Source organism: Aegilops tauschii, chromosome 2 (genome assembly GCF_002575655.3).
Source record: "Aegilops tauschii subsp. strangulata cultivar AL8/78 chromosome 2, Aet v6.0, whole genome shotgun sequence".
NCBI lineage: Eukaryota > Viridiplantae > Streptophyta > Magnoliopsida > Poales > Poaceae > Aegilops > Aegilops tauschii.
The window spans coordinates 559,186,529-559,200,841 of NC_053036.3; the positions used below are offsets into that span (position 1 = coordinate 559,186,529).

A 14,313-nucleotide genomic window follows, 5' to 3' on the forward strand; every position below is an offset into this window, starting at 1 on the left:
TTATTGGGTGTTTTTCTATTGCAAACGGTTATTGAGACAACACCGTAGGAGATAACCTAAGACGACCCACACAGTTTCTAGGAAGTAAACGTGTTGGATAAATGAACAATCGCACACGACCTACTCTAGAAAACTGTTTGCGTTAGGCCACCTTGTGCAAACGTTTTCCACATAAAAAGTGTGTGTGATGGAGAGTCTATGCCACACAGTTCCTTCTAGGCACCGTGTGTGGTGCATTTAGTAACACAAATGATAAATTTGTTAATATCGTCTGCAATGGCAATGCTATCACAGACGATTTGATGGGGGAAAATTGCGTGTGATGTACGTGCGAACGGGAATGTTTGCCTGGGATTCACCATGTCAGATGTACATATGAATGGAAACGTATTTCTTGGATTGACTGTGTGGGATGTACATACGAACACTACTAGGAAAAGGGCTATAGACAATATGCACACTAATGGTGCACCAGACATGCGGTGCGCCACTACTATATAGCAGTGGTGAACCGTGTGCTGGTGCGCCATTAGTGTGATAGACACTAATGGCGCACCACAACTATGGTGCGCCACTACTAACATTTTTTTCTTTTTTCCAAAAATACTAATGGCGCACCGTGGGGCGGTGCGCCATTAGTGTCTATCACACTAATGGCGCACCACTACTAACAAATTTTTTTCTTTTTTCCAAAAATTCTAATGGCGCACCGGGGCGCAGTGCGCCATTACTAGTTTTAACTAGTAATGGCGCACCAGTCACCCCGTGCGCCACTACTATCATTTTTTGTTTTTTTGCAAAACTACTAATGGCGCACCGCCAGCTGGTGCGCCATTAGTAACCAGGGTTACTAATGGCGCATTTTTTGGTGGTGCGCCATTAGTAACCTGGGACCAGCTAGATATTTTGGACAGCCACCTACACACTCACTTTCCCCACTTCATTCTCTCCACCTCCTCCTCCAAGCTTGTCTCGGGTGCCTCCTCCTCACCTCATTTGCACCATAGATTCATCCAAATTAAGTGGTTAAATTACCTTTTTTGATAGGTAAGTAAGGGGAAAGCTTTCTTTATGTTGTAGATCTACTTTTTTCTCCCTCCAACAACGTGCACATGCACTTTTTATGGCCTAGCTAGATCTATGTATGTTTGTGGTGTCGCATATGTTTGTGGTGTTGCATATATGTTTGTGTTTGCAGGTACCGGTATTTGAAATGCGATAGTTGCCAATATTTTGCCGGAATGTTGCTTCATTTTCATTTCGGCGAGAATTTTGGCACTATGCATTCTTTTTGGTCCTATTTTCAGGCAAAGTCATGCCAAATTTTTTCTTGGTTCTAAAATATCGTTTTTCTCTACCCCGCAAGCGACCATGGTCCGCACGATGACCGAAGGCATCGTGAATAGGTTTTTGAGCTCCGTGAAGGCCGAGATGCTTCAAAATAACAAGACGGAGATAAGATGTCCGTGTCGAAGATGCAAGCTGAGGAGCCTTATGGACCCGGATTCCGTATAGGTGCGGGACCACCTGCTCTTGCGTGGTTTCATGGATGGCTATCGGTGGCAAGGTGATGAAGGTGATTATGAAGTCGTCCATGGGGGCCGGCCGGCAAGAAATGAGGAAGGGCAACAAGACAACCGCGGCGAGGGCGGGCGAGAAGACGAAGAATCTCCAGGACATGATCACGAAGTAGATGCAGTACACAGTCATCATGTAGAAGATGCCGGACATGATGATGAGGAAGATGCCAGAGCAGACGAAGGGCATGATCATGAAGATGAAGATGCCGGAGCAGACGACGATGGACCATCGATGGGCTGGGTGCAGGACCCTCATATTCAAGAGCTGCTTCTCAAGCAGACGGATAACGCAAGAGCTGCCGCCCGAGAGAAAGCCAAGCTGGATCAACTGGAGATAGACGCGGTTACTCCATTGTATGAGGGTTGCAGGCCCGAGGATACCCGCCTGAAAGTAACGCTCATGGCTCTGGAGATGAAGGTAAAACAAAAAATGACCGACGCATGCTTCGACGAGAACATGTCATTCTGGCACGAACATCTTCCCAAGGGGAACAAGTGCCCGACAAGTTTCAAGGAGGCGAAGAAAATCATGTGTCCTCTGGATTTACCGCATGTGAAATACCATGTGTGCATGAACAATTGCATCATTTATCGGGACGAACACGCGGAGTCTACCATATGTCCGGTGTGCGGCGTCACTCGATACAAGAAGAGGAAGAAAGCTCCTCGAAAAGTGGTGTGGTACTTTCTGATCACTCCTCGTCTGCAGCGGTATTTCGCGGACCCTAAGGTAGCAAAGCTCTTGCACTGGCACGCGGATAGGGAGGAGAAGAAGCAAGAAGATGACGCAAATGATCCGGAGATAAATAAAAAAGACAAGATGCTGAGTCACCCTAAGGATGGGAGCCAGTAGCAAGTGTTGAACTTCGAACACCCAGAATTTGGGAACGATCCAAGGAACATCGTGCTGGGCGTGAGCACCGATGGAGTCAATCCGTTTGGCAGCCAGAGAAGCACACATAGCACCTGGCCTGTGTTTGTGTGGATGTACAACCTTCCCCCTGGTTGTGCATGAAGAGAAAGTACATTCACATGAGTATGCTAATTGAAGGGCCAAAACAACCAGGGAACGACATCAATCTGTATCTGGGGCTGCTGAAAGAGGAGCTAGACACGCTGTGGAAAACGCCAGCCAATACGTGGGACGCCGCAGAGAAAGAATATTTCCCTATGAGGGCTGCACTGCTCACGACGGTGCACGACTATCTCGGTTACGGATATCTCGTGGGGCAGGTGGTCCACGGATTTTCTGGATGCGTCAGGTGCATGGATGACACAATGTATCGCCAGCTAGATAGAGATCCCGGGTCTTCGAAAACCGTGTTCATGGGACATCGAAGGTGGCTTCGCGACGATGACCCATGGAGAAAATGCAAGGATCTGTTCGATGGTGAAACCGAACCTCGAAGACGCCCGCGTACGAGGAGCGGCGAGGAAATGGACGAGCTGTTGAGAAACTGGAAAGATTGCCCACTGTCGGGGCTTTCTGACCGAAGAGTGCATCTCTACTGCACGAATTATTTAGGCATCGAGAATCCCGTTGGTCTGCCCGTCAACAGGCACCTCGGCAGGCTCGCTGGATGGGGTCACCGTGAAATGCATGTCGACTTCGAGGGTCCACTCGCCGACTTTGAAAGAGCAAACCTAGTCGCGCTACAACACATAGACGTGGTCGATCCTTGGGTGGTAGAGCACAAAACCTTTATTGAGAAGACGTACAATGACCGAGGCTAACAGAGGACGGACAGAGATATAATCAAAGAGCACAACTCATGTTTCACGCGTTGGTTCAAGCAGAAGCTTCTGTCGTACCCTTTACATGAGGATTCTTCCGCGGAAGAACAACTCATATTCGCCTTGTCACAGGGCGCCGAGCACAACCTGATGACGTATGAGGCGTACGATATCAACGGCTACACATTCTACACCGAGGGAAAGGACATGAAGAGCGATGGTTATCAGAACTCCGGGGTAACGATGGAATCCTACAGCGGTAACGACAAGGACAGATACTACGGAAGGATCGAGGAGATCTGGGAGCTGAGCTACGCTGGAGAGAAGGTCCCGATGTTCCGTGTCAGATGGGCCAAGAGCGTCCTAAAAGAAGACCGGTATTTCACCACCATGGTTATACCCGAAGCCAAATCCAAGACCGCGGGCGCAAACGTCACCGCGAAAAATGAGCCATGGGTACTGGCTTCCCAGGTGGACCAATGCTTCTTCATTACCGACCTGTCAAAGCCCAGTCGTGTTGTCGTGAGGAGAGGCAAAAGGAAGATCATCGGAATGGATGGAGTGGCCAATGAGCAAGACTTCGACAAGTACGGCGACCCGAAGATGGAACATGACGACGACGATGAAGTACCAGCATACACCACAAGAAGAAGCAGGACCACCCTACCTAAAGGACGTCCGTTCAAGAGAAGAACTCCATTTACGAAAAATAAGGGCAAGAAGATTGTGAACAGATAGCTAGCTAAGATCGATTGTATTTAAATTGTAGCCTTCATTTCTTGATTGTATTTCATGGACACTTTTTGAACTGATTAATATTTTTAAATTTCATGGGCACTTTTTGAATTCATGAATATCTTTTCAAAATTTATGATATTTTTTCATATTCAATATGAAAAAATATTGAATATTCATGAGGACACTCGATCTCGATCCCCCTCCATCTCGATCTCGATCCCCCTCCATCTCGATCTCGATCCCCCTCCATCTCGATCTCGATCCCCCTCCATCTCGATCGCTATCCCCTTCCATCTCGATCTCGATCCCCCCCGCATCCTCCGCCGCTCCACCGCCGCCGACGACCCACCGCACCCTCCCCCGCTCCACCGCCACCGACGACCCCCCCGCACCCTCCCCGGCCCGCTCCACCGCCGCCGAGCACCCCCCGCACCCTCCCCGGCCCGCTCCACCGCCGCCGAGCACCCCCCGCACCCTCCCCCGCTCCACCGCCGCCGCCGACCCCCCGCACCCTCTCCAGTAATGTCTTACCAATTCACAAATGAATGCAACTAAAAATCCAAAAAAACAAATTTGATTATATTTTCAAATAACAAATTTGATGATATTTTTTCATATTCATAAATATTTTCAAATAACAAATTTTATGATATTTTCTAAAAAATTATTACTGTTTTTATAAAAAATATTACTGTTTCATATTCATTTTCATTTTCTAAAAAAATATTAGATGCAACAAAAAAAAATTACTTATGGCGCACCGCTGGCTGGTGCGCCATTGCTGTGCAAAAAAAAGGTTACTTATGGCACACCGCTGGGTGGTGCGCCATTGCTATCTAAAAAAAGATTTCTAATGGCGCACCGCTCGGGGGTGCGCCATTGCTATAAAAAAACATACTAATGGCGCACCACTAGGGGGTGCGCCATTAGTACTCTTCCCCCCTAGCTAGCTAATTCGCCCGATCCCTTCGTCCCTCCCTCGCCACACATCCCCCCCGCAGCCCCGACCCACGACGCCGCCGCCCCTACGTGCGCCGCCGCCCCCGCGGCCCCCAACACTGCAGCTCCTCCGCTGCCCACCGGACAGCAAGCCGCCGCGGCCCCCAACCATCCCACCGCCGACAACCACACTGAAGAATATCTTGAATGTAACATTCGAGTAGTTCACTTACCATGACTATCAGTTAATAAGCATGATACTGTACCCTTCTTTTATAAAAGAATTCCCCTGTGGTTGAGATCCTATAAAACGGTGCCCCTCATGAAGCATCCACCTTACTAAGCCATTACTTGTGTGCATCTCTAGTTTCCTTGCAGGTTGTAAGTTTTTATTAGGATAGCTGTAAATTTCTTTTGTTTTCTAGTAGTACAACCTGTACTGGTTGGGACAAAAACACTGCTTTTGGTGTACCTGTATTGTTCATCACCATGGCCACTACTATTTGGCCCTCTGTGTCCATCACCACGGCCACTACTATTTGGCCCTCTGTGTCCAGCAATATCTTTAAGGCCAATCTGGCTGGCAATTTGGCCCTCTGTGTCCATCACCATGGCCACTACTATTTCAAACTGAAGAAAGAAAGGAAGAGATGATTTTGCAGGTACCCCGAGAGGCCCTTGAGTTTGCCAGAATGTCGATTAACTTCCGTTCCGGCAAATTCGGGTACTCCATATGTCCTATTTTCAGCAAAGGTCATGCTGAAATTTTCCGTGAATTTTAGCATGACTTTGCTAAAAATAGGACATATGGGGTACTTGCGACTAATGCATGGGCTGGGGTATCTTAGTACTTAATTAAGTAGGATCAACTGCCCCTTTGTTCTTGCTGCATTAAACCATAGGTGGCAATAGAGCCAAGTGATTAGGCCCAACTTAGAGTCGACAAACCCTAAATTATAAAACCTTGGCTTTTAGGGTGCCTCGGTGTCGATAAAAACCTAAATGATGAAAGCTTAGGCTTTTAGGGTGCCTCGGCGTCGACAAACCCTAAACGATAAAAGCTTAGCTTTTAGGATGCCTCGGTGTCGACAAACCCTAAATGATGAGACCATGATCTTGTTCCTTGACAATAACCAACTTTTTGACCAAACTTTTTTCCTATTTAGAGCGAAACATGGCCCATAACGATGAGGCCGGCGGTTCGGGTGGCAAGGCATTCTGGGAGCTGTGCCAGGAGATGGAGGAAGAACCTCACCGCTATGAGGACGCCGCGGAAGACACCGATCCTAACTACACAACCCCTAGTGGCGTCGGGGATGACACCACTGATGGTGCTGCCGAGGATGCCACCACTGATGATGGCAGCGCACGCACAGATGGCAGCCAACCGAAGAGGCAACGGAAGGACCGGCGCCCGAACGTGCTCGGCACCGTCAAGGAGGAATTTACTGAAGTGAACTACGACAGGGATCCAACGGCGCCCAAAGAATTAGTCAAGGGGTACTCGGTTCAGCTCGGGTGCATTCTCCGGAGCACCGTCTCCATCAACACCGAGAACCTAAGGCATAAGGACCGAGGGAATTTGCGCAACCTCCTCTTCACGAAGCTGCACGAACGATACAAGTTCCCCGCTGAGTTTGCAAACACACGCCTCTCAGGGAATAAAGTGAACAGTGCCGCCCTCACGAAGATGAGCACGGCCCTGTCTACTTGGAGAAGCGCGGTGAAGAGAATGATTAACAAAGGTGATAGTTATGAGAAGATCAAGGCGAAAAATCCTTCGATCAGCGAAGATGACTACAAGGAGTTTAAGATGAAGTGCGAGAGCGGCGCATCCGAGGAATCAAGTCAGTGGGGGAAAGAGATGCGGGACTTGAACTTAGGGGTCCACAAACTCAGTCCCGGCGGTTACAGAGTGGAGGAACCTATATGGGACAAGGAGGACGCGGAGCGTGCCGAGCAAGGCCTACCGCCCCGCTTTGAGAAATACCGTGATAAGCAGACCAGGAACTATGTCAGGGCCCGGTACAAGGAGGACCCGGTAATAAAGGAGCTTACCACGGATCCGAAGACCAAGGCGCTTGAGAAAGTTCTGGTAAGGAATACACCCCCGCGTAATTAGCTACATATATGGTTGCATTCTAGTTAATGAAGCCAAATTTCTAAATGGTTCACATTCCTTCCGCAGGAGACTGAAAGCAGTAGCGCGGGGTCGTCTCAGAGCTCCCCAGCTTGGGAGAGCACTCTAAATAGGGCGTTGAACATAATGAAAAACAAGGATAAGCTCAGTAAGCCGTCGTCAGCTAGTCGTGTGGCCGGCCAAGGCTTGTCCACAAAATGGTCGTCATACTATAACGCTGGTGGGCGAAAGGAGAAAAAGACCAGCTCGGAAAGCCAGTCGCGCGAGGTTCAAGAACTCAAGGCACAAGTGGCGCGGATTCCGGAGATTGTCCAAGAGAAAGTGCAACAACAACTGCGAACGACGCTCACCGCCATTGTGCCTAGCTTGATTGAGGGGCTGCAGGCGTGGATTGCGGGCGGCCAACAGGGGCCGCCCCCGGTTCCCAGCTTCACGGCCAGCAACTCGCACAATGCGCAGGCGGGGCCATTGGTGTCTCCGGCGGAGGCGGTATTGGTGTCTCCGGCGCCGGCACGGGCATTGGAGCTTAATGCACCCGGGTGTACGCCGGCCGGCACCTCGCCAGCAAGCGATCCTCCGTCAGTTGCACGCCCGCCGTTAGCGGTGCCTCGACATTAGCCGAGCTCGACGCCATCACGGTAACTAAGCCTCTCGGCCGATGACTTCATCTCCTTGCCTTTGACTGGGCATCCCTGACGCCCTACATGTTTTCGCAGGGCGCCGCCGACGTTCCATGCACTCTCCTACACTTCGTGGGCGGCGAGTTGATTGATCTCGCCAAGGGCAGAATCGTTCAACCGGGCAACCCCGTGTTCCACGGTAATCCGATGCCACCCACCGTGTATAGGGTTGAACTTGTTCGGGTGCTGCCAGGCTGCGACGAGTTGTTACCTCCGATTCGACCCGCTGGGGCAACGAAGATGATGTGATGACCCTCAGCGCCTGCGTAAGCTGGCCCCTGCTTTGGCCGAAGAGCCAGATTCGTTTGGGGGCGGGGGACACCACCCCACAGACAACACCGCCAGTCGTGCCGGTGCCAAGCCATGGAAAGACCGTCGCAACGCTACCGGACATGCCGAACATCCCTATGGCACAGGATCCGGACATGCATATGGCACAGGATCCGGACGACGACGACAACGACGACAGTACATTTACCAAAGTCGATAAGTACTTTGCCGAACATGGGTACGGTGACGAATTCTTCGGGCCTCCTTCTCAAGAACCCAACCCTGAAAAAGACGACCGCGATCGAGCTGGTACCGCGGAGAAACCCAATTGCAACAGGCGTCGTCTGGCATTCAGTTCTCAGGAGACGCCTCCAGCTGCCGCCTTCACCGAGCCTCAGATAGCCGAGGTGCGGAATATTATCAGCCCCAACACACTCAAGAAGGCGGTCTCTGAGCAGAACTCGATCCCTTTATAGGAGATGAGGAATAAGGGACGGAAACGAAAGAATAACAAGGGCGGTGCGAGCCAGCCGACACCGAGTACGATCCGTTCTCAGGACGGGCCACCTTCACCTAAGCATACCTTGAAGAGGGTGCATGTGGCGGGTAGGCCGATGCTACCGACTAATCTGCTCAATGCTGCAACCGGTGCTATGCGGAGTCTGCATGACAGTGTTCTTTCTTTGGAGAAGCGGCGTCTCTCCGAGAATGATGTGGCATACCCGGTTTTCGTGGCCAAGGTGCCAGAGGGCAAGGGCTTTGTGGATAGCGCCATTGGGGGTACGACCGTCCTGCGGTTTGATGACATCTTCGCTATGTTTTACCTTCATCCGCCGCACTACACCTTCGTTCGGCTATTTTCGCTGAGTATGGAGATGCGGATCATTAGAGACAAGACCCCAGACATCGTGATAGTCGACCCCTTCTACATGCGTGCCAAGATCTTGGGCAGCGCTGGGGACTGGCAAGTCGCGAGTTCATACCTCGAAGGCGTCATTCTGGCAAACCCAGATAAGGATAACTTCCTCGTGCCTTACTTTCCCGAGTAAGTCATCCCCTCACCGCCCCGTAACATATGATCTCTTAGATTTCGATCGTTCTTTTTTTTCCTAACATTCCGTGTTTTGTGTAGTGACACACATTGCACACTCATCCTCTTAAGCCCGAAATATTCCATGGCCACGTATTTCGACCCGGACCGTCAGTCGAAGATAGACTACACAAATATCAAGAAAGTTCTTGATGATGTTCTCCCCGGCTACGCCAAATCTGGAGGCACCTTCAGCAGGCCAGTTCGTAAGTACGGCAAGCACATCTTCAGCCACAATACGACGTTCTCCTACGTCAAGCAGCCGCCTGGCGGTCAGAAGGATGCCTACTACGCCCTCCATCACATGCGGGCGATCGTACGGGACCATAATCACCTTCTGCTACCAAATAATCTCAAAGATTGGGCCACACGCTTGTCGGCAATCCAGGACGCGGACATCAGACAAGAATTCTTTTGCATCTAGTCGGAGTTTGCGGAAATCATCCATCAAGATGTCCTTCGTACCTCGGGGCAGTTCTATCTCAGACATCAACCGTCCAACAGTGAGATAGAAACAATGCTACAAATGCAAGCTGACAACGCCCGCGATTTCATGACCATCACGAAAGACGGCGGCTTCATCCACGCTCCGGTCCCTGAGTCGAGTCGAAAGTAGTGATGCTATAGTTCTGAAATGTTGATTGGCTCATGTTGTAATATTAAACTTTAATGAACTTGTATGTCTCTTTGGTTTGGACAGTCGTTCAACTTATATGTAATCGATGCTATTTATTAGTAGGACCATGAATCGTGCTATTAATGTGTTGCTTTTCTCTTCCGATCCTTTTGTTGCATACTTATATATTGCTTATGTATTGTCTGTGAATTGCTACTAACGTTTTGTTTGGCTAGTGCATATATAGAGATGCCGTCGTATGTCGTGTACAAGGGTAAGGTTCCCGGAGTCTACGGCGACTGGGAGGAGTGTCGGAGACAGGTTCACCGTTTCAGCGGTAACAGTTACAAAGGGTACACCACTAGGGCGGAGGCAGAAGTTAGATACGCGCGCTATCTAGCGGGAGAGAGGAGGGAGCGGAGGAGGAACTGGATGAAGACCAGTTTCATCGCGATGATGCTAATCATGATGACCGCAGCTCTCTTCTATGTGATGGTAGTTTAGATGATCGATATCGACTTGTAATGTGAAGACAAACTCGCTACTCGCGGTTTCGAGACTTGTAATGTTAGAACTTTGTTCGGTATTTGAAATTCGGAGACTAATACGATGAATTGTATTCGGAGACTAATCTTCTATTGTATTCGATAAATCTGCTGTTCATATGTTGTGCTCTTTATATTATGTGCAGTAATATGTTTTGTAACCTATGCAAAAATCAGAGAAGAAAAAAAATAATCCCTAATATTCATACTAATGGCGCACCACTCAGCACACTAATGGCGCACTACAGAAAGGATACTAATGGCGCATCACCCGCCAGTGCGCCATTAGTATGCCAAGGCACATGGGTAAATATGGCCCCTGGGAGGCATACTAATGGCGCACGGTGGGCTATACTAATGGCGCACTGCGTGGTGCGCCATTAGTATACCAGATACTAATGGCGCAGCAGGGGTGCGCCATTAGTATTTAATTCTAATGGCGTGGTGCTAGTGGCGCACCAGTAGTGCGCCATTAGTAGGCAAAACTGGTGCGCCACTAGCAGGCCTTTTCCTAGTAGTTGAACGGAAACATATTTCTTTGTTTGACTGTGTGGGATGTACATACGAACAGAAACTTATGTCTTGGATTGATATACTTATGAACAGAAAAGATTAGGCATGTATAATTGTCTGCGATGGCTCCCGATCGCACACGACCTCTTTTTGCCCCGCGTGTGTGATTGGAGGGTCTACCTCCGACGGTTTCTGGGTAGTGTAGGAAGGACCCCCCTATCGCACACATAGACAAGGCGATGGCTTAAAACTCCGTCGCGGAAAGGGCGTAAAAACCGTTTATATAGCAGGTCGCTACACTAGTGAATACAAATACTAAATTTTTATACTACCAAATATGCTTGAAACAACAGCATCCATTCCTCAACAACACATGAGGTTTTATCTCTAGTATTCAACAAAATGATGATGTCCGTAAGGGTCAAGTAATTCAACTTTTTTTCTCCCACAAAAAAAGTCAAAGTTTATTTTGCACGAGATCATATAGTAATCCAGAATCAATTAGACATTAATCATTGCGATTTAATCCAAAATAAATATTTCTATTAATTTTCCTCAAAAAAATCTTTTCACTAATTCTATACGAATTATACCACGCGGCAATGCTCAATTGTGAACTTAAATATAGATCAGCGGATACAACCGAATATGGTAATGAATTTAGTGGTTGTATATGTTTCTACTAAAATATGGATGGACGAAGTAAATGCAATCGATCAATGCACTCAAATCGAGCATGATATTTCAGCGGCGGCTTTAGGGTTCTTCTTCTCTCGTTTAAATCCAGGCCGTTCATGTAATGCGGATGAGGAAAGGACTACTTTAAATGTAATGAATTCAAACCAGCAAATTTCATATTTTTAAGCATGGCAAAACAAACGTTTTTTAATGGAAAACCATGTTCTTGTGAAGATGGAAATTTTCTTTAGTAAGAAAATGACACGAGGAAGACAATTTCCTCAATATAAATTATCATAAAAAAAGTTCATTTTGTCATGCTTACAAATCTGAAGTCATACTTTTTATATTTCTCAATTTCTTGGACCATTTAATTGTCATTGAATATGGCCCAACTATTTCCCAATGATGTCGACTAATATGATCTTTAATGTCCACTAAAAAATGGTCTTTCATACCTCTCCCTGCTACTCCGCTCCCTGGCGCATTGGCTCCGCATGTCCATCGTGCCGGTGGCCTCCTGGTATGTATAGGGGCGCCCCACCACGCAATTGCCAAACATGCCACCGATTTCTCCTCACTCTCTCTCTGCAGAAAGACAAACACAAAAAAGAGGAAGCAGAGCGGAGGATCGCTGGAAAAGGGAAGAGGAGAATGGCAGAGGAGGTAAGTTCCACCGCCGGGATGCTCCGAGGGAAGGCGGGAATGGGTAGGGGTGGTGCCGAGAAGCCGTCGGAGGAAGAGGTCGTCGACCTAGAGGTCAAGCTACCTGCCGGCTGGGAGAGACGGCTCGACCTGCCAGTGAGTCTCCCTCCTATGACTATTTAGATTTGCTCCTCTGTTCTTCTGACCTTTAGTTGTTCTTCCGACCTTTAGTTGTATCTTCGTGTGGTTTATTACACCTGCATGCGTGCATGTTTGGTGCTTAATTAATTCACGCTCATGTGGTTTCAGTCCGAGATGAAATTCTGAAGAATTATATAATTTGCTAGGTTACACTACTACGAGAAAGCCTACTAGTAGCGCTTGAAATACATATAGCAGTGGCGCTGGGTCCAGCGCTACTGCTGACGCGCTACAGCTAAGTTGCAGCAGTAGCACTGGTCAGGGTAGCGCTATTGCTGATTAGCGCTACTGCTAACTCTCTGTAGCGCTTAAACAAATGAAGCGCAGCTGCTAATCCAGCGCTACTAGTAGATGCTTTCCAGCGCTACTGCTAGTATTCCTGCTTTCACAGATTTATACCCCTCTACATATTTATGATGTATTTATACAGGCTCATGTGAGGAAGAAATATGGATTAGATTCATTTGGATTAATCAAAAGTTGAATTAGGACGACGATCCTTCTAATTCAACTTTTGGTCATTTTTGATCCATCCACATGAATCTAATCCGCGTTCCTTCCACCAATGATATAATAACTAACCATGATCCTAATAACAAATCATCATGATAATCACGATCAACATCATCATCATATTAATATAAAAACTCTTGCATCATATCATCACCAACAACACTAGCTAATAATCATCATAATCTTTACCATCAACACTATTCAATCATCATAGTCATAGTGTACTATCTAATCACCACCAACACTAGCTAATAATAACCATCATAGTGATTACCACCAACACTAGCTATTTAATCAAACCCATCTCCATATTGATTTAACGGCATGACGATCAAAATTTTGGTTCTATCAAACCCGGATTACAGAGTTGTTTGTTCTTCATGTTCATCATACAGATTACTTAACTAGGTGAGAAATTCTTGTTTTTGTGCAGTCCGACAAGACGTTCTTGACTCCTCATCGCCACCAGGCCACCCAAGATGGCCACCAGGACCTCAACCTGCCTCCCACGACATCCACCGCCGATGACATCACCACCACCTTCGCGTTCTACACCCTCGACATGGTCCGCAATGCCCTAGAGCGCGCCGCCGCCGCACGTTCCATCACCTCACTGGACACGTCGTCCTCCTTGTTGGCGTCCACCTCATCCTTGTCCTCCTCCTTGGGAAAGCGTAGCCGCTCGCCGCCTGGAAGCACGGCGCCACCGACCTCGAACCCGACCATCCGCACGTGCGCGTGCCCGTCCTGCTTCACGCACGTGCTTATCGCCGAGGCCGAACCCTGGTGCCCGCGGTGTGGATCGAAGGTGCCGCCGCTCCCCAGTACACCCACCGCCCATAACAGCGGGAAGAAGCCGAGGATTGACCTGAATGTTGATGCCAATGAGACCGAATGAATAAGAAAAGATGAAAGACAAATGTTTTTTATTTTTGGAAAACTTTTTTATGTAGTCAATTGGTTGGGGAGACAGAAGGAGTAGGGGTTGCAATAGAATACAACGAATTTGGGCCTCATTCCCCGGGCCAAGCCCTGGGGGCCTGGGTCCTAGATCCGCCACTAGGAAGGAGCCCCACCGTCTGACAACGCTACAATGTTCTTCTTCATTGCCACCATGGCGGATATCCGAGTCGGCTCGGCCATGAGTTCTCTGTCCTTGCATATCTACCTTGATGAATCATCAGGTGCATTAGCACCTCCACCTCCATAGCACCAGTGGTGATGCCACCCCAAATCGGGCTGGCCCCTCCCCTCACCCGTGCTCCTTTGTGATTGCAATGCCATGTTGTTTAAGAAACTTCGCACACACCTAGGAATCTCAATTGAAACTTTTTTTGGCATCAAAATACTCTTTCTTGCGAGATGATAACCATATTATCTTTTACAAGAGTATCAACAATTTCTATGGGTGGATCTTCATTCCACCCCACA

The 14,313-nt window shown here is 48.4% G+C and overlaps 2 protein-coding genes across 2 annotated transcripts; both read left to right on the plus strand.

Moving 5' to 3' along the window:
- Positions 1-7,257: 7,257 nt before the first annotated feature.
- On the plus strand, positions 7,258-9,608 carry LOC141042084 (uncharacterized). The gene is made up of 4 exons (XM_073509616.1): positions 7,258-7,620; positions 8,252-8,488; positions 8,639-9,126; positions 9,214-9,608. The coding sequence occupies exons 1-4, from the start codon at positions 7,258-7,260 to the stop codon at positions 9,593-9,595; spliced, it is 1,470 nt and encodes a 489-aa protein (XP_073365717.1). The 3' UTR covers positions 9,596-9,608.
- A 2,503-nt stretch (positions 9,609-12,111) lies between these two features.
- Positions 12,112-13,780, plus strand: LOC109748409 (uncharacterized). Its single transcript, XM_020307439.4, has 2 exons — positions 12,112-12,324; positions 13,316-13,780. The coding sequence occupies exons 1-2, from the start codon at positions 12,178-12,180 to the stop codon at positions 13,778-13,780; spliced, it is 612 nt and encodes a 203-aa protein (XP_020163028.3). The 5' UTR covers positions 12,112-12,177.
- The last annotated feature ends 533 nt before the right edge of the window (positions 13,781-14,313 follow it).